Source organism: Pieris brassicae, chromosome 1, assembly GCF_905147105.1.
Source record: "Pieris brassicae chromosome 1, ilPieBrab1.1, whole genome shotgun sequence".
NCBI classification, from domain to species: Eukaryota; Metazoa; Arthropoda; class Insecta; order Lepidoptera; family Pieridae; genus Pieris; species Pieris brassicae.
Window position 1 is genome coordinate 18,562,187 of NC_059665.1, and position 24,693 is coordinate 18,586,879.

At 32.4% G+C, this 24,693-nt stretch overlaps 1 protein-coding gene across 7 annotated transcripts in view; it reads left to right on the forward strand.

Moving 5' to 3' along the window:
* The window catches only part of LOC123710448 (microtubule-associated protein Jupiter), a 79,835-nt gene that overhangs the window by 53,140 nt on the left and 2,002 nt on the right, over nucleotides 1-24,693 (forward strand). For 4 of the 7 annotated variants that reach the window (XM_045662349.1, XM_045662368.1, XM_045662331.1 and 1 more), the window contains 3 exons: nucleotides 22,457-22,610; nucleotides 22,974-23,136; nucleotides 23,958-24,047. In XM_045662349.1, coding sequence (XP_045518305.1) covers nucleotides 22,457-22,610; nucleotides 22,974-23,136; nucleotides 23,958-24,047 — 407 coding nt within the window. Of the gene's footprint in view, nucleotides 1-20,123; nucleotides 20,182-22,456; nucleotides 22,611-22,973; nucleotides 23,137-23,957; nucleotides 24,048-24,693 lie in introns of those variants that run through there. The other 3 variants (XM_045662387.1, XM_045662339.1, XM_045662378.1) reach the window with 3 other exon arrangements.

Consider the following 24,693-nt stretch of genomic DNA (forward strand, 5'->3'; position numbering starts at 1 on the left):
ATTATGCTATTTTAGGGAAAGTTCAACCTTTGAGTGAGATTTCACTTTTAAAATTTTGACCTTATTCTTATTGTTTATTTCTTTGTTTGCAGGTAAGAACACAATAGATGGTCGTTTACATATATGAAGTTTGTAAATATCACATACAATTATCCAGTAATAACTTTCAATAGGGAATATTTTAATTTTTATTTTCTAGATTTAATCCTAATTGTTTCAAACTACAATGGGAAAATTTTACAACTATAACTACTACTGCCACTCTATGGCTATCTCTATTTATTTGATACACAAATACTGATTGTATCTATAATTAAACGTTATACCTGTGTTGCTTAGATAAAATATATATATATATATATATAACCTAACTTAACCTAGAGACCCTAGCTTCCAGTCCTAGAAAAGAGATTTGGATTTGAATATACAAATTTGATTACGGAACGTGGCACACAGCTAATAATGTTTTTCTTTTATACCAGGCTTTGTATAATCTGTTTGTCCTCCGTGACCAAAGAAACCAATAGTATTGATGTCCTTGGGTAGTTAGAACTCTTTAATGACAAATGTTAAATCCATATAATAACTTAATATATAAGCCTCAAAGCCTCTACGGCTGACCGTTAACGAATGCATAAGACATTGAATAAATTTAGTTTACCGTCTAATTAATAATGCTAGGAGTACCAAATCACAGTAACAAGGGAGTATTCGAGAAGATCCATAGACAAATAGAAGTTATAAATAACAGCTTATTTAAATACATTTATGGAGGAAATTGCCGTGTTGTTACAGTCGAGGCTGTAATGAAAATTAATGACTGAAACGCCATCTGTGCTGCGCTCGAGTTATTAATAGATCCTCTTGGGTTAGGTCTTTTGTTCGATTTAATTTAATAATTTATTTTGTATATTTCTATAGTGTGACAGGTTTAGAGAGCAAAAGGTGACCCATGATAACTCAGAAAATTTCAAAGATTTTTTTTACGCGTTATAAGTATAAAGTAAATTTGGTTACGTGTTAGGTTTATCCTTTTAATGAATTATATATATGATAAGTGAATAACAAAATCCAACTTTACATTTAAAGTATGAACATACCAATTATGATTACCAACAAAGTAGTTATATAAACATGAAACTTATTAAACAAATCAATTAAAAAGAAAGTATCCATCTAATTGAAAACCAAACAGTCAAACATAGTAATAACATCACGATCTACATTAAAACATTCACGAATCACGATTGTACGTAGAAGCTTTACATCCCACGCATACTATAGCCTTATAAAGCCAGCCTTATTCACGTAATTGGATGTTAAGCCCGTATACCACTACGTATGGTATCTTGAGCTATGACAAGTGTCAAATAGTTGACAGTTTCTTGAAATTCTTGTCTAATTGCATTAGTAATATTATATAAACACACATTAATTTAGTATTTTATAGTGGTATGTCGTAGAGTGACTAACACAGAACGTCGACAATTCCATGTTCTGTGTTAGTCACGATCACTTTGACCGCTAGCTGTCTGTCGATAAAATCTATAGATGATATATATTATTTAATAAAATATTATATTTTAAATTAAGATTCTTTAGTCTTAGACATGTCGCAACTTAACCACTATTGTTACAAAAATTGGTTTATAATTCATCGCATCTATAATATATTCAATTAAGTAGATCACATCACTAATGCACCGTTTCGCATCATTGCACTTTCAAACTGCATTAAGGGAATATTAACTCGCGATAGACGCGCTCTCAATATTAAAACGATAGAAGTGCTCAGGATAATATTAAAATTTGCACCAAAACTTTGAACTGATGCTCCGGTTTTCTTTTACACCGTTGACAAACTCTGGGTACTTCCAAAATGTAGAAGGCATACAGAACTAATTTGTATGTAACACAATTGATACATTTAAACGGATAAATTTACTAGAATAATATCGATAGTACCATATAGTGCTCTTCTAATAAAATAGTGATATGGCAGATACAGAGGGTATGCCTAAGCGACATGTCATTTTTGACATTCTATAGATGCACGATAAATGACAGTTGAAAAATTGACGATTACATATTCCTATGGCGATTCCAAAGTTCAATATAAGAAAGTGTTCTATGCGTAATTGTTTTTATTTCTGTCACGTATTAATGCATCCTTTACATGAAATAACGGTTTATTTATGGTTTGAAAATATTAGTTTCATTCGGGACGCGTATTTCGGAACCCTTTCACTTATTGTTCGTAATTTGGACCCAATTACAATTTTATTGGGTGCTAAATTGTTAATGCTTGTAGAGCGGTAAAATAGAACAATTAGCGATATTGTGTAACTCGATTGGGACTTTGCGGAGAATGAACTTAAAACGCCTTTCCTTGGATCTTGCCAGTTTAATCCAAAGCCTAAGTATACGCAAGGAATATAATAAAACTATTTAAAATTTATATTAAACTAGTTATGTACGATTAGTTTTCGTATATCTATATCTCTTTTATTAACTAATAAAATAAACTTTTAAAGGTAAAATTCAAAAACGAGTCATGCAGTCAAAAGACTGTCATAGTTCGTGTCACTGTAGCCCTGTAGTTAAAAGATAGAGTTACCTTAAGTAGTCTGAGATTGGTTGCGAAAGAAAAGCTCATGTATTATAATGATATCAGGAAGACCACCGGCGATGGAAATCCATTAAGTTCCCAACATAAGAAAGTTTGCGCTTCGCGTGGGTCTCGAGAATGCAATCAATATGATAATTTACTTCTGAATTTTAAATATTAAAGAATATTGCAATATAATTAATTTCATAAAGATTAAATGGTAACTTTGTAGTTTGTAGTTATAATTATATTAAGTTACAACTTGATTGTTTATGTGACGTTATTTAAACCACGTGAAAATGAAAGGAAAATATTCACTTATACGAATAGACGATGTTGAGAAATGCCCAACCGCTTTTAGTTACTGCGATGGTCTATTTCGAGATGTCCATATGTCCACTCTACAACACATGTCATGCTTCCTGATATGTTTGCAAATTTCCTGTATCTGCTATTGTATTCCTTGCGTATACGGCTTTGGATTAAACACTCTTTTCTGAAGCTCTATTAAAAGATGAATGGAACCCAAAAGCATACGGCCTGCGTTTCGTCTTGTATATGGAAAGTACCCTCTTAGTTATATCTCATGGTAACATTTACGAAATACTGCATGTTCCGAATTACTTTAGAAAAGCCAGTTACGTATACTTTGGGTTGACAAGGATACTATTTCATTCATAGATAAATCAACAATTCGGAAAATGTAAATACGTATTTTCTATATCTATCTATTGAGGTGAAACATATTCAAAACTCATCCTTAATGTAATTAATTAACCGCATCCTTGATGTGATCACATGCGATTAAACATTAAATATAATGCAGTTCTGGCGTTAATTGGACATTTTCCTACTTGTCAATTCTGCGCATGAAACATTTTACGGCGATCTTATACGTAAACAGCTTTTAACGATACATTTATATTACGGTAATTACTATAAAATTAAGATTTTAATAAATTTAATTATTGAGGTAATTTGCATTTAAAATTTACTGAGGGAAACTTGCGCCTATAACATATAAAATAATAGTTAATTTGAACTACAACAATTAGCATATTTGAAACGAGAAACTACATTTTATAATAATTTATATTATTTTATATATAACTACTAGTTATATTGTAACAGGGTTGGGGCAGACATATATTTTTTTAAATTATATCTTACGGTACTTAAGTTTATTATCTTAGCTTATTAAATAATTATTGTTTTGCCGGATGTAAAACCCTGAACTCGATGTATAGGAGCATATTCCCGTGAATTAAGTCTTGAAGGTGATGTATGTATTTACTTTCAATAAAATTAAATTAGCAATATGTAGTCAAGCCACAAGTAGATTTTCATTCGTTGTTTCTAGTAGCTTAGATTAGTGTTAGATTTAAATAGCCCCTTAAATGTAAGAAAATCTGTTGAAAATTGCTACGTACGAATGATCTATGAGGCCTTCTGTCCAAGTAGAAAGACGAGAAGCCAATTTCTGCATCAGTCCGTCATCAGTCATCAGCCGCATGCTTCCTCTGACGTAGGCGAACGAGTCTTGTATCTTTTGAAAAAAACTTTGTTTATATAGTCATACATTTATATAATATAATCATAATAATATATTTGTATAATAATGAAGTTGGTCAAAGGGGACATTTTCAAGGAAGGTTTAAAAATAAGCGTACAAAAACTTTTTTGTGTCATTAAAACCAATCTTAAGACTAAATTAGTAAGTTTTGTTGAATCTAAGATATCTATTACGCCTGGCGTCTCACCTGTTGGTGGTAATTGCTTACACGAACCACATTTTGTGAAGGTTTCACTAAGTGCATTTGTTTTTTATAACATTGTGATGAAAATATTAATAGTATCAAATGCCATCCACTGATCTAATGCAACTATTTGTGGACGTGTTGACGACCCCTGCGCAGACGCATCGAACTTCCGCTCATATCAAATTGTTCACAACTGTGTTTACAATCTCTATTTTCGAAATAAACAAGTTTAAACAAATACTCGTAGATGTGGCTAAATTCGTTTTGTTAGTTCGTTTAACTGGTTTATAACGACTAAAATGGAGTAAGTTATAAACGTACCTACTATTTTATTATTATACGTATTTGTCATTTATTTATGCGTCTCAAATAAAAATTTCGTCAACATGTGTCAGACAGAGCTGATCACTTGTCTATGTAATAAAAATAAATAAACGGATGCACTGGCGAAGGGGCGAGAAGGCGAAAACCCGAAAGAGATGTAGGATTTGATCATTATTTATGTATACATATCACACGGTATATAAGTCACATTATCTTTTTAAGTATAATTTATTTTGATTATAATCTGTTAATAACTTGTAATATATGCAGACTTTTATAATTGTTTTTTTACATGCAATAAAACAAAATTTTACATCATCTCACTACATAATAGTCTTTAATAAACTCTCTCTTGTAGACAAGCGAAAAATTTAATTCATCATATTGACAAAAACTTCAAGTAAAAAGCTTTGAAAAACCAAAAGCCATTTGAAATGTAACCCGACGACCCCATCTTGATACTTTCACGTCAGACAGCGGCACAATGATGATCAAAATTGGCCTTTTTCACGCGTCTAAAACCACTCAAGCCCCGCACAGCTTTCTTGTTTTTGTAGCTTTTGTCTACAATAATTTGCATTATTTTTGTCAAAATAAATGAATATAATGTTATTTTTTAAACCAATCAATTTAATTATCCTCCAAGACGAAACATGTTTGTTTCAATGGAAATCGAATCGATGAAAATCCTCTGAACCTTCGGGTCATATGGCCTGGAATTGTATCTAAACTAGTTAATTAATATTTCAAGTGTGTCAAGTGTAGTGTCAAATCGAATTAAAAACCTTTTAAAACCATATTCGTTGGATGAAATCATTCTCAAATTTTTTTACAATTCGATGTAATTGTTTTCGGTACACAATATCTTTTGTCTGTGGTAATATCAACATTTATAACAATTATCATAAATTTTGGAGATATTGTTTTACAAATAGTAAATACCATAATGCCAATGAAGGCAATCTATTAACGAAGAGTCAAGTCTTTCGTATTTAAATTAATTGGTTAAACAGAGCGTGTCTATCACAAAGTTCTATCTCCGGAATATCGATAGAATAGATACGTCGAGGCCTCAATTAGAAACTCTAATTGCAGTCTCCACTTGATTGAAGTAAATAGTCGTATAGGTATTGACAGATAACTGACGGTTTTCTTGCTATTTTGTTACAGCACGCTCTACTGGTATAATCCATATGCTAATTATGATATTAAATATAATATTTACTGGGTAAATACAGTTGTAATACAACCTTTGTACAGTTGGAACTCATTCTGTTATGTTTACGGGGGAATATTACTTTTCAATTTGTTACACTCTTTATTACAAGGATGAAGTATTTATTAATACTTGGCTTTGTGGTTATCGTACATGGCATATGGCCTGCAGATCTTTAGTTCCATTCTAGATGAGACAATGATTATTTTGAGTTGGTCGTCCACCTACGTCTTTAAATGTAACAGGCTCAATCAATCAATCCTAGTTATTAAATCAACCAAATGAAGAATGCTTTTTTTATTGAAAAGTAAAGGTAGTAGTTAGTTATCAAATTAATTTGTTTTACGATGAATTTATGTTTTAAGTTAGGCCAAATGATACCTTTCACACGCTGCTTTCGCGGTGCTATAACGTTATTTTTAATCTTATCCTGCTGTCTTGTCTAAACTCGCGGTGAGATTTCGCAGTTAAAATTAGTAACTCACACTTTCACTTGCCAAAATATCAATTAACTCTAAAACTAACAATACGTACTTTCACGTGCGATCATTAAGCACATTTAAGTCACGATTGTGTGTTCAAGTTAATTTTATATACGCAAAGATTTAGAACAAAAAACTATGAGATATAATCGCGGGTTAGGTGCGATCATTAGTTAAATTATTATGTCTCGATGAAAGATAATATGCGCAAATAAATTATTTTAGATTATACGTTATGGTACATTATGTTAAACAAGTTTTGTGTAATTAGTTTTAGTTGATGTGCGCCTGTCATAATTTTTTAAATAACTTACTTCTATTTGTAAAGGTAATCTGTCCATGTATATTTTATTATATTATTATATTTACTGTAGTTTATATGACTGTTTTTAATTCTTACAATTACTGAAATGAATTTAAATGTATTTTTAAAATACTTCATAAACAACAAATAATCGTGTATTTTTGATCAATTTTACATTTAAAAGCTTATAATTTTTTAAAATATATATGAATTAAATCAAAAATCAAGTATTTCATAAATATTTCTAGAATGTCAATGGAATTCATTCAATCTCATGAGACTTGTGTCCACTTGCAATGCTAAGATGGTCACCTCATTGTATAGACAGAGTAACGGAAGATATGACAGTTATCGCGCTAATGCATTTCCGTATCGAAATGGACATTCCATAATCGAATGTACAATGACATTACTCAAGGCTCGCTAATCTGATGTAATAGGCTAATCACCATTAACGAAAGCTCTTGTGGCTTTTATACGATTATATAATTGAAAGGAATGAAAATTAAATGTTATTTAAAGTTATGATGGCAATGGGATTGGGCTATGGGCTATGGGCTATTAGTTTTTCATTGCAGAATTCAAATAAAACTAAGAGTGTTTACAAATTGTATTCCGACAAATACTGTTTCAATAATTAATGGGCAGTCACTAAATCAACGACACACGTGAAAAACAACACCTTTCGCCAATAAATTGTCCAATATTCGCTGTCGTCGTGCCGAAGCGACTAGATAAGCGTTTTAATTAACTTTTCGTAATTTATATCTATATTAAAGGCTCGGCTAATGGCCGGCCGTGATTACCAATAAGCGGGCTCGATCACGATAAATTGCTGGGACGACGCAAAACCGCAACTTTCGAGTTATCTAACTGAGAACGTGACGCTCCTGTCACCGGCCAGGGGACAGACATCATCCATCATTCCCTTGGACTATCATATTGTAATCATGCGCAGCGCAGCTAATAGGTTAAATGCAAGCTTAGAATTGACATGAAATTAATACTGTGAGGCTGGGAACTTAATAATGATTCATTACTTGTCATATTATTATCATACTTGCATTCATTTGTTTTGATTAGAATAATTGGCATGCATTTAAGTTATAGTGACAATTATACAAAAGAGAAAATATCGCTAGAAATAAATACAATAATGAGTTGGTTTTGTATTTAAAAAAGGAATAGTATTGGTTAACGTGAAATACCGTATAAACAGGTGACTTTTTACATTCAATGATATACCATGAAGTTAAACATAGTAGTACCAATTAATTCGATGTTCTTGTAAAAAATAGTAACATTAAGTCGTCTGTTAACATCCTCCCGTACTTTATATATTTTTCCAGTAATTTCCAGCTTTTGTACCTACATTGTTCGTTTTACTTTTGAATGCTGTAATCTTGCGAAAGTCCATGGCTAATCGATATTCCGATTTCTGGTGTACGCTATCAATAACGTGACATAATCACGATTTTATTGTATAAAAAATGTAGTACAACTCAATCTGTTGCATAACTCAACAAAAAATACAATATGATTGATGTAAATGAAAGCGACAGTCACATAATCAATGATATTTTAATGCTAAATAATATTACCGATGTATATTATTTAATATATGTATTAGGACTCCGCATAAGTAATTAAAGTAAGTACGTAATTGATCCACGGTTTCGGACCTATTTACGAACGTTAGCATAATGCAAAGTGATATGGACAAACCTTTAAATAGCATCGAGTAGCATCCATTTGGTTGTTTAAGCTAGTAATATATGATGTCCTTTATCGATGTAACATTCGTTTGGTAGCAACCGTACCATTCCCTCTTAACACGATTATGAAAAATATTGTAAAAACGAACCCTTTGCCATGACCTGAAGCAATATTTCATGTAAATAGCTACGGTATTATAAAAAATTCCCAACCAGTTTATGTTTTTGGTTAGCCAAGTACTAGGATTACCATCACTTTCGATGCTGAAAATAGCCGTGCTAAGCTAGACTCTCTGCAGATAAAATATGTTAGATATCTTTTATTATTCAGTTTAGTCATTTCAATAGCATGCTTAATAAAAATCTTATATTTTAAACAATCAGAGGTTTTACATTCCTCATCCCAAAAGAACTGGTCTCTCATTCCACAAGTCTATAAGTAGGAACTCAAATTCGTGTAGTTATACAAATGTTATTGGTTTTCCAAATTTTTAACTTCGAACAGTGATGCTGTTATGCCCTCAGCCTAATTAGCTTAAAGCCTTCCTTACCCCACTGGCCAAGAAGGGCGTACGTATTCTTTACAGGCCGCCATCTCATTCATTCGGCAGTGACTGTGGATGAGTTATCACTTATGAGACGACTGCCTGGCCTTCTTGTGTATGTTTAACGAAAATATCCGAAAAGTCAATAGGTAAGCGATAAAAACTCATGTTAAAAAAACATGACTTTTATTTTCTATTTCCGTTGTAAAAGCGTAAAAGCTAGTTAGGATCATTATGTTGTTTGTGAATGTTGGCAGTTAGTAGTTTAAATAGTGTAATTATACCTTTTGAATCATAAGCTTTTATTTCACACACCTTAACGGACGGACGGACGGAATGACGGACATTTCCATAATGTTTAGAATTAATTGAAAAGAATTTTTTGATAATATGTATTACCTATGTATGTAAACGACAAATTAAAAAAAAAAGTATGATTAAAAGAGACAGCATTCTAGATCAGTATAAATGAACTAAAATAGATAAAAAACGTAATAGATTGAAAGATACATATATGGAAAATTTATTTATTTTCACAGAATAAGAAGGTTGTAGACGAGTCTATAAAAACTGTTATTGGACATTATTTTTACAGGGTTTCGTATTTTTAAATAAGATTAAGAAGAGGTACATGTGCAATGTTACTTGATTAAGAGGTTAATTTTGTATATATATATTTGATAAGCTTAATATAAAACAAACTTATATATGCATTTATTTTAAGTGCTAAATTATGTTACTACAACTAATCGTTATAAACGCCTCATAAAAATCACATTAAAATTACACGATAAAGTTCAAAAGTGCAATATAAATTAACTGTGCATTTTAATAGCTGTTGGTAATTGTCAAAGTCAATTAACTTGCATGTTTTAACTAAAGTAATTCGTTTATTAAACATCCGGTGTTTGGATTTAACTTGTATTGCGATTCAGGGTAAGTAAAAATGGCGAGTTTTGTTTGTTAGTGACGGGTTAACGCCATATGTAGTCCAATCACAGACACGCGAACCGATTGGACTTTCCGTTTAACTAGTCGTAAATAGAAGATATAGATAATAGAAGGTTCAAATTGAGAGACGGATTGTGTATGTGTCTCGTGATTACACTAGCGATGCTGCTCCGACTGTACAAGTTCTGTGTAAAGTACGCAAAGGAACTAATTACTACCTACTTGACTTTAAATAATAACCATTCGATATGAAAACAGTATAATTGGATGTGATTACATTGAAAACAGAAATTTAAATAATAACTTTATATCAGATAAAATTGTATAATTATGATAACATAAAATTAAAGTAATTATTATAATTATAAGGTACATGGAAACGTTGAAACTTAAATAAATTACACGTTTAATACCATACTATTGATACAAAACAGACGACTGCAAGGTCGTTTGTTAATCTATGTCACTTGAAGTAAATGGTGAGTTGATAATAAACATGCACCAGACGCAAAGTGACGTTCCGAAACTAGGTTTATTTAAAGCTGTTTACCCACGATAAATATATTGCTAATAAGCTGTGCACGACATAAAAATTGCTACGATATCTTTACGATTTTTATATCTAAGGTTTTATATGCCTATTAATATGTTAAGGTAAATATCATAAAATTGAAACTTGTTGCTTGCTAGCTTAAGCTTTTCGCTCTATCGATAAGGCCCGTTGCAGTCAGTGACTTTTTTTAATGTATTTTTTTTAAATACGAAGGATTACTTTATATATATTTACTATTTTAGTGTTGAAATTATCACTTAAAAAAATTACACGCATAAACTTAGTGGCGAATGGTGCTAAAATACTATATTTATATAGTTGTATATGGACTTCAGTATTAAGTAGAAGTTTCTATAGACATTTGACATTTCACAACGAGGGCAACCACTCAAACGATTCGCTTCCGTTTGATTTCGTGAAATTCGTGGCGATTTGAAACGCATTTTGTTTCAAATTATTTCGTTACGAAAATATCTTAGCGGGCATAAACTAGTTAAAAGTAGAAATTGTTTTGTAATAACATTTCCCATTTTACCGAAAATAAAAATAATATATTTACATTGCCTATTCGATGGTCACATCAAAATAATCTTGTATCGTAGCATAGAGTAAAATGAATATTTATATGAATAATTGAAGTATTTCAACTGCACCTACGATACAATATATAAATTTAAAAGTACGTTTAATCGCGTAAGAAATAATACTTAATTAATTAAAACATATTATTCCCTCTAGATCTGTATCAAGACAGATTTTCTTTAACCATTAATACCGCGTAATGCTCACCTATCATTTTCACTTTAAGAAACTATGTGAATGAATAAATGTTTCATATTAAAACCTACATAAGCTGAACAAGAATCGATTTCTTGAAAGTAAAATAACAGAGCAACGTCCCAAGTATAATCAATTTGTCCTATAATTTCTCAAGATAACTGAACATCGCCTCATGATACGCAATTAAAAACTGTTTGCCGATATTTAGAGCGTGTCGGTGCTGTACCGTTCGCCGGTCATTATATGCATTTGTACAGCTAATGAGATTATTATCCTCTTCTAGATAACGTGATAAATATCTTGCCGACGAAGGCCTTAGGGCTTTTAGTTAACACCTATTACATTTTACGATTTGTACTCTCTTTAGAACGTATAGAAAGAAGGGGATATATGGCTAGCAATTTATGATGTTAAAATGTATTAATTTTTAAAATGGTATTGGAATTGAGGTTTTTTGACGTCGATGAAATATAAATAAATATCGAATAGCACTAGCGATCGATGTCCTAAAGTTTAATCTCTTAAAGCACCATTCCTGCGAGTACAAGTGCAATGTTATCTCCGAAGTGGTACAGAAAAGTAAACTTTAAAATACTTTATATATTAAATTTTTTATACAAGCGTAAAATAAATGCGCAAACAATAGGTCTCAACTGTTGAATGATCTTATCATTACGAGTAATATTCGACATGTGAATGGTGGAAGTTACACTATTTAACATAATGCGATTAAAGGCTTATGTCATTCGGTTGTAAGATTAAGTGAAATTTCCCTTCGTATAAGTCTCCCCTCGATCACAGGTACTAAATGAAATCTCAGGGAAAGAAGATAAAAACGGATGATGCAGTTAGAACACCTTTGGTCTATAATATTTCTTTTTATATATTCCGTTGTTTTAATAAATTTGCAGAAGTATTTTATTTAAAATGTTTTTTTTGTCTTTTCAGGTATGTTGATGTCAGCAAACACATGTAATTTATTACAGTAATTAATGATTCATTTATTCAAGTAAGTGCCTTTTCATGAAATAAAAGATGAAATCGAGTTTTTCGTGATCGTTTGCGTAATATGTACGTTTCTTGAACCATATTAGTATTAAGTCTTATAATTGCGATTACCATGTTTCACCCTTCGACGATCTAATTGCAGTGCATAGGAACGCATTTCCTTGATACGTGAATCGACTTTGTACCATTTACTTACGAATAAGGTTAAAACGCAAGTTTATCTACGCAGTTTCGTACGCAGTAGTATAGTTCTCTTAGATACATATTTGTAACACTATTTCGTGCGCTAATTTTCCTTAGCTTCACTGAAAATACGCTATAAAGTAATTTGGTAACTTTTACGGTATAAAAGATAAAATATTTCACTAGTATGAACTCTGGTTTACTCGGAAAATCGCAATTTGCAAATAATTTCGCCACATTGTCGACACGGCTGTAACATTCTAATCACCGATCCGGGCTAAAGGTGCTCGTTGTAACGTGAATTATAGATATTCAACATTAAATTGTTACGACTCGCCGAGTTATTGTGAAATCTCTATCTGAACACGGAATATAGACGTGAATATGCCATAATGGTTAAGTCAGGTGTGCCATGGTCTAAGGTGTGAAGTTACTTTAAATTTATTAAAAGTACAAGTATGAAGACTCTTTCGATTCCAGCACTACCAGATACATAAATAACATCTCTTTAAATCGCTGACCTCGCTTTTGTTCAAGATCCTTTATAGAAAGATATTATTATTTTTACCTGTTTATACAATGAGTTTGGATCTAATTGTTTTTATGATTTAATTGATAGGTTTGGCAGACACTATAATGGAATTTATTTGTCTCTTTCTCAGCATAAAAATATCTACACACAAAAATTGACATACGTATCCCACCTATAAAATAGTACTACACGCTACTTTAACAAACCCTGTACCGAACCATTTTCAGTCCCATTGAACACCATCATACCCAATATTTTTGTATCATACACATAAAAATAATTACCGTGTACCGAGTTCACGAACCCCTTGTATATAAATAATTGTGTTGCGATAATAAGGATGGCTAATACATGCGCTCGATTGCCGGTGCTTAGTGTTTATTGCTTATAAGGCGTTTATGGTGCTTTAGATTAATGCTATGGAAGCCACGATGCCTTTTATCTTAACTTGTAGCTCATATTGCGAACCATATCTTAGCTTGAATAAGACTTTACTATTTTCGTAGGACGTTTGTGATTACATCAAAATAATGTATTTATTCATTTATCAATAAGGAAACATGACAGACACATCACAAATACAAGATATATAAATAAAATATATACAAGTTATAATTATGGAAGTGTCGTTAAATAGGTTCACGGATAGGATTTTTCTATTAAATAAATGTATGAGTAACAAAACTAAAAAAAAAACAATAGAACACGAAAATATGCTACATACAAAAAACAATTATAACAACGACTTCAAAATTACCTTGAAAGCAGTAGGGGAACACGAAAAATTTCGCGTTAAAAGTATTACGATTTTAGCAGTTTTTACGCACGCAACGATTAGTGTTGGGAGTTTTTAGCGCATTCCAGAAGGCAACACTCTGTTTCATAAAACGTAGATAAATCTAATGGCTAACTAGACGTTTCTACTAATTTGTAAGGGGTTGTTATCATCAGGTAAAAGTAAAAGACATTTTTGCTTGCAGACAATAACTATATTGCTTGTTTTATTGTAAAATTTTTGCTTGTTAGGTTAATTTTTAAATTGTAGTAAGTAAAGTATATAAAGGTTTGACACCGAACCATGTCTTCGATAATTTTATCATTAAATGCCAATGGAACATGTTCAATATAAAGACACAATTAGTGAGATTCGCTGAGTCAATCGCCCACTCGGTCGTTTAGTTAACTTATCGACCATAGCGATTTAAATCTAGTTAAGTGCTTATAAATAATCGACTGGTTTTATAACTTCGACTTTGTAGTAGCGCTTTGGGTAAGAATCAGTGACAAGTCTAAGTCTCTCAGATCTTCATTGGAAGCAATAGAAAATATTTAATTCATATTCTATGTCTGAGATCGGAGATCGAATATTTAAATTCTTGCAAGAGGGAAGCTTATTTTATAAATCATGTCTTTTTACATTAAACGAATGCAGACAAAAAGTTGTAAGTCTAACAAATATTCTTTTGCTCCAAGACAACGTTACGTTACATCCTATAGCTATATATATTATATAGGCTTGTAAATCGCAAGTCGCCTGAAAGGGCTGAGGCTTTTAATTAAAAGTAGTTATAGTTATATTATAATTATAGTTTGTATTCAATATAAATAAATAAATCAATGGCGCTACAACCTCTTTAGGTCTGGGCCTCAGATTTTTGTATCTGTTTCATCATCATTTGTTAATCTAATAGGCAAATAGGTGTTCAGCCTTCTGTGCCTGACGCATGCCTTCGACTTTTTGGGTCTAAGGCAATTCGGTTTCCTCACGATGTTTTCCTTCACCGTTCGAGCGAATGTCGCACACTGAAGCCACTAGACCAACACTGCTCTTTTATTCAATATACAGGTATTAATTATGTACTGGTGGTATTAGTCAGCTAACCGGTGTTACTTAAAACATAGGTAAAAATCTTGCTTTCAAAGACGCTAATAGCTAACAGAACATGCGTAATAATAAAATAGATCTAAATATAATTTGTGACAAAGAAATCCAGCTTAGATACAAAAAAAAATAGAATAGTTTAAAAGTCATATTTCTAAAACCCCGTACGTCTTGTATGGTTTTTAGAATTTCTATTTGTATTCACAATCAATATATTTTCTCTTTTTCAGACTGACCATTAAAATGACCTTCATTGTTATAATCAAAAAAGTCATCGGTTTAACATGAGTTAGTTAGCCAATAGAGCAGTGTTTGTAGCATTTCATGTGATTTATTGCAATCTAACACGAACGTTGGAAAATATATATTTTTGAGGTTGGTTCGTTTTTAACCTTGTTAAACTTGAATATTAGACGAGGATATAATAATGTTACGGTGTTAAAGTAATTAAAATAGTCTAGATTAGTATACAATTAATAAAATTTTATCCAAAGAATCAATTTTATAAGTAACACAACTAAATAACGTAACCGTAAATATTTTTACAGTCACTCAAAAAATCATACATCTTTTTAATTCCAAACAAGTTTACGACTTTGTTTTATGATATTTAATTAAGCGTGTTTTGAAACAGTAGAACTAGAAAGAACTTTCGTGCATTACTCTGAAGCACGATCTTATCAACAATTCAACAATAATTCGCGTGGAGATATCGATTTTGTCCTGTGAGATTGCGATCGAGCGTCACACTGCGCGGGCGACTCGCCTTGATCGCCGAGATCTTATCGGCTCATTTGAAATGTCGGCTTGCGTTCGGCCTAATGCACTGAGTAAACATATTGATTGTTACCAGTGCTCATAGAATAGATTACGATCATATGGAGTTTTAAGTAGATGTGTCTTTATTTATTACATTTTATTGGTATAATTCTCTAAAGTGTCTAGTTTATACTGAAGCATTAGATATTAATCTTTGGTAGTTTAATTTATCTTAAACCGATTGTTATTTCCGATATATTAATAGACAACGTTTAGTTTATCTACATAACATTTTTATTTAAATCGCTTATACACACAAGCATAAATCATAGGCGATTCGAAATATTCATGTTATTTTAACACTATTGCGGAGATATTTCGCTATGTGTTCACAGGTAATGGTATAAAGTATTCGATGGAACGAGTACAAAAGCATTCGTCAGTTAGTTTCAATATAGTTGTGAAGGCAGGTCGTAGACGTCTACCAGACGATGGGGGTAATGACCGGCTCGCTGAAAGGCCTCGGTAAAATCAAAATTGCTGAGTGTATTGAGAATTATATAAGTAACTGCTTATTCAATTCTTCTTTTAATAGCAAATTTTATACGAAGATGGATTTAAACAAATTATTAATTAGATATTAAATGTCTTTAAACATTAAGGCATCAAACAAAAGGTACTGTGAGGTAGTCACATTAAAGAGATTAAAACTTCAATTCTACTAAATAAAAAAATTCTACAGTTTAGCTATTGATAGTCCTTAGCTCGTGTATAGTTGCAGTGTTGACTCCCAAGCATCGTTTTAGCCACTTTACTTAGATAATATAAATCGTGATTGTGGATTAGATTGCTCTGAACAAAACTCGTAAAGCAAGTCGATAGGAAGGTATAAGGCATTATCTTTTTATGCGTGTAATCAAAGTCTATTTACTTTGAATTACCTTTAATACTATCTGTAAAGTATTCGGAGCGTTTTAATATCGAATAGAAAAAAGAATATAAAATTCAAAATGTTATATTGTTTAACATACAATTTTGTCGTGATACATAAAGTATTGTCGTGTCAAGGTTGTATTTCAGATAGTAGTAAAACATATAGATTTTTAAATAAAAATCATTAAAATATATTGTGGAAATTAAAAGGAAGTTTCGATTGAGATTGAATGAAAAGATGAACATGAGTAATGCAATTAATTTTAGAAAGTATTAAAATGTAAAAGTAAAAGCATTCAAGAAAAGATTTCAAAAGAAGGGTAATGCCTAAGAAACATTTAGTTCAATTAGACCCTCTGTCTCGCCAATACCGGATCACAAGTAGTCCTTTAAGCTGGTGTGAAATTTTGAAATAACGAACAAAGACAGACTAGCCCTCGAAAGCTTTTAACAAGGCTCTTTTGAAGGTGTTAATGCATGACGGAAAGGTTTTAATTATATTATTTAAATAAATGTGCTTTGTTGCCACATTTTTGCATTTACATTTAACGTATTAACTACCTTAGTTATAGTTTCTCCTCCGATGGCTTGCTCATTGCTTAAACGTCGTGATACTCCTGAATCTGCGAACACCCCTCTACCTGTAAAATATAATTCGCAGATCGTTTATAAAAAATTGTCTATTGTACCAATAACAAACATCATTTCCGGTCCAATTTTAGAGTTTCTTTACAATAATACGAAATGTAAGTAGGTGAGCAATGAATCAACATTTTTATATTAGTAGTTTCATTTGCAGGATGAATAAATATTTTAAACATATAAGTTTATAATATTTATAATGCTACATAACGATTCTTAAGTTAACAACCAATGTAGCTTTATCGAAACTTGATACATTAATACTGTATTAATACTATTTGTAATGTAATGATGGTATAATGTAATATATTTGAGTCGAAAGGATCGCGATGATCATAGTAAAAGAGGCAATTGCCGATTATCTTTATTCAATTATGTAAGGTAATACGTAATTATAATTAGGAAATACAGCTTTAAATTATTGTACAATTTCAAATATTCTACTCGTGGCCGTCTGACCCCTTCGGCCTCGAATTGTCGGTGTTCATAAATCAGCCATGCAAATAGAATTATTTATTATTTAAGCATATTTAAACACAAATTCAGATACTATGGTAAAAGAATGAAATTGAGAATTATTGATGCAGCAAATAAAGCTTACACCTAGGGAAGATTTACTTAGGAGCCATTACGACAAACCAATATCTAATCGTAATTGCTACACTGCTTTTTCTATAGAAAGTATTTTTATAGAGAATGTATGATTCTAGTAGTTACGGATTAAGAATTCGGGTGTAAGCAATTGATGCTAAAAATGTACAATCAGGTCAAACATGATGAGTATAATTTGATATATAGTCTACCTATGCTCTATGGTCTATGCTAAAATTAATTGCTGACATTGCGGTAAATTTGCAATGTATGCATACTAATTATTTACTTTCCAAACGATGGATAAATACAGCTAAGATATTACCTATAATAAATGCTAAATACATCATTGCAAGCACCGTGTCGAATGTCTGTTGCAGATTCATAGTACGTCTAGTTTCGCTCTGACAGTTGACACTATCTCTCTTGAACATCTTTTCTGAGTAAAGTATGAATTTATGTTGCCTGCATGCAATAATTGCCATATTTATATCACAATGTGTAAAGACAGCTCCGTTAAGACCATAAATATTTTTATACCGCTTATTATAATGTTGGCTATAACTACAATGTTATTATTATTAAAGTTTTATTAATTAATTCATATTGGTTAGTTGGTTTACATTTCTTAATATTAGTATTAGTTGTGTTAGTAAGTTTTATAAATTATAAGTTATATTTCTTTTTTTTTAGTTGTCTAGTTTTGTATGGCCCCTTTTGGGGTAAAAGCTTCCTCCATATTTTTCCATTTCTCTGTGTCTTGATCAACATTCATCCAGTTTTTCCCCGCTAGGTTTAACACAAAGTTAGGTGAACTAATTTAAACTATCTACGTGCGTATAATTGATTCTATTAGATTATATTATCATTGTTTCGAAGTCCTGGACGAAAAAAATTTAACGGTATGGTCGCAATGTGAACCCGAAATTCAATTTAAGTTTTCATTATGAGGAATAAATCTAATAATTTTTTTACTTATGACAAAACGAATGAAAACACACAGCAAATATAATTTTTATATAAAGTTTTTTTTGTTTTCATCGTAAATGCTGATTACTCAATAATTTGGCCTAACCACATCACAGTTTTCATGAAACTCCCTAGCTAGCTAAAATATCGAAATTTATTTTTATGATTTTAATTTACGACTATCTAAAATAGACGAACAAGCTATAACTGTTATATATAATAAAACCGGCTCACTCAGCACGCGGCAAATGGTACCTTATTGCGTGCAACGCATGCGTCTAGTATAATATTAAACAATTTACTCTCACGCACTTCTTCCCTTTGTTAATTATAGCACGGGCTCTGTGTTATTTTGGTTACACCTATGTAATTTTATCTTGTTGCGTTGTCTTCTCATAACTAATTTTCAACGTTAGACGCATGGCTATTATTTCTAGTTGTAATCTGTGACAGTCATTTTTAAAATGCGGCAGCGGAAAGACAGACAAAAGAAAAGACAGCGGAAAATATTTTTTTAGTTTTAGGACATTTCTGATTAAAAAATTAATGTATAATTGAGAATTCTACGCAAATAAAAATTGTTATTTATAAGTTATGTTGTATTGTTTTATATCTGATTTATTTTTGAATGACATACATATAACCCAAATTATTTAAAGCCTTGCGTATTGTTCTTTCAGGGTAGAAAGAGTTTAGTATTCAGGTCGGAACGGGATATGACTTTTTATAGAATAATGCAACAGGAAGTCTACAAGAGATTCGCTATGGTGTTGTATGCAGTCTATTCATGACTGTAGGCGTTTTCATGTGACAGACGAGCAGTGGTGCATAGCGACCGGAAACCGCACTAGCGCGCTATCGATTTACTTCTGCGATGCGGTGTGCTCTATAGTCTATTATTTTACTATTTTACAATGCTAATTATCTTGAACAAAATTTTAGAATTTATTTGACATCGGCAATATCTAAGTAATATACCAGAAGTCAAACAATTCAAATCTTATAGTTAAAATACAACACAACAACGTTACTCAGTTCATCGCAAACAACTTAGAGGAATATACGATGCCAGAATGGATCATCACGAATTTAATAACAATCGAATTGTTAACTCATGAAATGGTTTTAATTGATGTCGATAAGTAAATAAAAAACTATGTCATCACAATTGTATCCAAAGAATGTATATCTCTGGCTTGCGACTTGTGACATTTATCTGAAGAATGCCTGCTATTCTTCATTCAGCTTTCATATTATTCGTATCATCATATCGTATGACTTATCTACGATCTAAAATCAAGATAGCCTTGGGGCATTTATACTGTCGCGCTACTGTTCTGTGTTCCAGTCGTGAGTGTCGCATCAGTCTAGTATACAATAGTTGGTGTTTAACGTAGACAATGATGGCTCATGGCATAATACTAATTACTCGAATTCAGAGAATGTAAGCAAATATAATGTGTATTTTATGGTCCTTATTAAATCCGCATTTAATTTAATTGTATACAATTTCTTAAATCAAAGAACTTGTCTCTACAAGATTGCCAATAGTCAAGTTGTGTGTTTGTGAACGTCGAAATGTTTGTAAAGAATACTTGTTTCCGATTTACAATGCTGCGCATGTTTTCTCTTGTCAGTGATAAATAAATTTTAAACTTATTCTTGCGTTAACTATTTCTCTGATAAATGTTGATAGAAAGTATATTATCGTCATGCTATTTTTTATTACAATTCTATATAAAGATTTGTTTATATGAATTAGTAATTTAATTATCTATTAAGAACTCTATATGTACAAAAATATACATATAGGTATACTGAAAAAAAGGAAATAATTAACTTTGTAGGTGGCTTCTAGAGATAATATTTATTAGCTTTCACGTGTTCCTCTACACGCTCGAATAACTTTGCTCAATCGCCTTTGAAATTGATGCTTATTACATGACTTGGTGCATAAACTGTAATGCATAGGTTGCAACTAAATACTAATGGCTGAAGTAAGAAATGCAGTAGACTCGTTACTATGTACCATCATAGACACGACTTATCGTGGGGATTCGTATTATATGGATATAAAAAGTGTTTGGTATGTATTATATTACTATAAAAACTTATTATTTTCCTTCATCGACCTAAAAACCTAAGCATTCGTAAATTTTAAATAAATACTGCGTGAAAATGAATAACAGCGTTTAAAGGTTTTTAAAAATTATTATTACAAGTTTGGCCGTAATTAAGTAAACAATCAAGTCATTAAATTTGCATTAATGTTGAAATATAAATCAAGTGAGAATTTTTTTTTCGGTATTCCCATACCTTTTCATAAATTTCAATATAGAAATGAATAGTCATATGCCCGATGTAGGAGGATTTTCGCTGTACTAGAATGTAGGGTGGACTACCCTTAATAAAATATTGTACTCATGTCGGACGTCATGTCCTAAATTTTTCATCTAATTTTGAAGGAAAACGTCAAGAATATAGAAGTGTTATAATGAGAACTATAGTACTAAGGCGTATAAATGACATCTCGTTAACCCGTCTTCGTTCCGCAGCTTACAAAATGCCAGCTCCAGGCATCGCTTTAATAACTTACGTGTGATACGTGCACCTATGCTATATCTACCTATTTCAAATTTCTGAACATTCCGAAGTCTTATAATGATTAATGTTAAAAATTATTTCAAAATGACCATGACAGGTTTAGGATTTATATATATATATAGAGGGATGGATACGAAGTGTCGATGTACATATAACGTTAATTTGTGAAACAACCTTTCCATAATTAGTTTTTTTCTTAATCTCAGTGGTTTTTTATGTATCGTAAAACTTATAAGTTAAACAAAAAATGATATACAAAAGTTAAAGGGTAAAGATACAAGGAAGGAGTGCTATTTGATACCTTCTTCGTTCCTTGTATCTTTGTAGTTTGTCACATAGACGAAAGATCTTGGTTTTAAAATTGATACAATGCAAGTATTTTTCTAAGTGTTGTAAATTATACAGAGCAATTGATATAAATCTAACAATAATTTGACGTTTAATATAACGTGGAGTCTCAGTAGAGAATAATATACTTAATAATACTTAAATATAACATTATACTAAACACGTTTAAAGGATTTCTATTACTTCTATTACTGTAATCGGGCAAACATTAATAATTTGTTTTTTAAGCTTTCCATCATTACGTTGGTCCCATTTCACCATTCAGGATACGCACGTCCTATGCACTTCATTGATTCAGCAACCCATTTCGCTAATTAAGGTCAATGAACTACAATTCAATGATTGTTCAAAGGCAATTTGAGTATGTATTGATTTGTGTGGTCATTTGACCAGTGGTTTGTCCCCTGCGGAAGTCGGCCCCTCCTGTACTTTGTTAATGGGTTATGCATGTTCAGGTAGGGACCGATTGCACTTTTGGTATTTCGTTTCGGTAATATGATAGGCACATTAACGAATGAATCAGATTTTTAATATATTTCAATAGTTTTCTCCCAGAGAAAACACTTTATATGAAGTTTAATGCTTTAAACGAAAATAAATATAATATCTACCTACTCTGTGAATATAAAATATTTAACAAATAACTGCGTCGATTTGTAAAGCAGTCAGGTTTTTGGAGTCTATTAAATAGGAGTATAAATAACTCAACTAACATTTCCTCTATTAGTAACACGTACATGGCCTGATAACTAAAAGTTGTGTTACAGAGTTCCAAATGCCCCAAAGAGCTGTATTGCGGAGATATTCAACGCGGACGCAGTGGACGGCGGCAGCCCCATCAAGAACGGTTCGACACGCTCTCGCTCTGTGAAGGACACACCTACTCGCCCCAGGGACACGCATTCCAGGCTGTTCGGGCAGGTAATACCTTATTTTAAATTGATATTGATGTGAGAACTAGAGATGTGACCGATATGGTGGAAGATGTAGGATTGCGGACGGATGTATTCTCAGACGTAAATCGTAATCATTACTTCTTTCATACTTATTTCACAGATAAATAATGGGTTGAAAGGTCGTGAGGCTTGATTTAAGTAAAACATAATCATTCAATCTGTATAAAATGTGTCTTGTGGTGCGTTTTAATAAAAAAAAACTCTACATGTTAGTATATTTTCATAGAAAAATTTATCCCACTTTTTAACATACAAAACTGAATACTAATATGAAATATCCCTTATTATGTATGAATCGTCATCTATAATAAAACATGTTACGTTTCAGAACGCATCAGCCTCCGTGACTCCAATGATAACGGACACAATTCGCAGCAACATTCAGTTTGGTGACGGCGCAATGAACGGCGGAAGTCCAGCTCACTCGCCCAAGATGAACGGCAGCGCTTCATCTACGCCCAGCAGAGGTGAGGGCGAAGCGGCATCTAACTGTGAGTCGAATCTGATGTAGGCACGATTGCACAAAAGAGCGCTAACACGATTGTGGACTGGAATTTCAATACATTGCCACTGAATTATGACAGGCACGAAAGTTGCATGCAATTTGAATTGCCTTTGATTGTATTAAAATAATTTGTTATCACACACTTAATGTTATGTACAGGCTGTACATTACTTTTATCAAATCAGTCAAAAAGTACGGTTAAGGCTTTTATGGTAATTGGGATCGAATCATACTTAAGTAAAGACCCGGCATTAATCGTTTTATGCATATAAAATGCCAATTACAATACGATAGCGGTTTCAACATACTCAATCTGGAAACCCATAAAATATTACACATGGTAATAAGTGAAGTTTTTAATAATACTAGCGTGTCGAATTCACGTAATTCCATAATGTTAAAGGTGTCAGAACTATTGCAACGTTTCTATGAATTCCTTTCCACTTTCGTTAAATTTAAGCATACAGAGATGTTGTAAATTCTAGATAGAACTGCAACTTCTGTGTATGCGGCGTTGGACTCGCGTGCTCAGAGCACATCTAATTGCATATGTGCACGCTACAGATGACGCTTCACATATAAACACTATCTTCTATATATCTATACATAAAATACGATGACTAAGCTTTAATGTACATAAAATTTAACAAAGACAACAATGCTTCGGGCTGAGCATGAGTTTCGGAACGATAATATCACAAGGCGTTTTATGTAAATTTTAATTTCATCGAAGGAGGTCATTGTTTTTATGAATACATTATGTTAAGTCTATCTTCGGATGAAAACCGTTTTGTTCTGAATGGTCAGTAACGTACACGCCACCGAAGAGGAACCCCGTGACTGGCGACGGAGTGCTCCTCCCACCGCTGCGACGCAGACACCCGCAGGCCCAACGAGGTGCTGACTTAGACCAACTTCCGCAGCCGACGCATCGATACTTCACAAGCGATTGGCCTCCCCCACCCGCCAATTATTACGTAGAATCCACGGCCAGACCCTGCTTGACAGCCCGCCAAACCCCTTACACTCTCCTCGGTCTCGAAGCCGACGATCCTGAAGAATCGCATCCAGTAATAGACCCGGATTCGATTGAACCCTTCCTTCTGGACCGTCATTGGCCACCATTCCCTGCGCAGCATTACCTTGAACCGAGAGAACTTAAACTTCCACATCACCCTCTACCCCCTCACTCTTTTGTTAGCATGACATCAGCGTTAGGTGAAAGGCCAATGCCCGAGTACAAATATAACCCCATACCGACCTTAGATGGTCCAGTAGACCCTTTTATTGTCAGTAAGCTTGACCCTTCGCCCACTCTCTTTAAATACGAAAGGGACGCTCCCATTCCCGATGTTATGCCTCTTCAGACTTCATGTGGCCCTGGTCCTAACACCCTCACGGGTTTTCCTCCAATATTTCATAAGTATGTCCCGGGATTCCTGTTTGATAGACACCAGCATGCGGAGGACTTCAAGCATAAGACGTATTACGTAGACTATGTTCGCCGAAGAGAGATGGGTGGGTGTTTAATTTAGACTGAAGG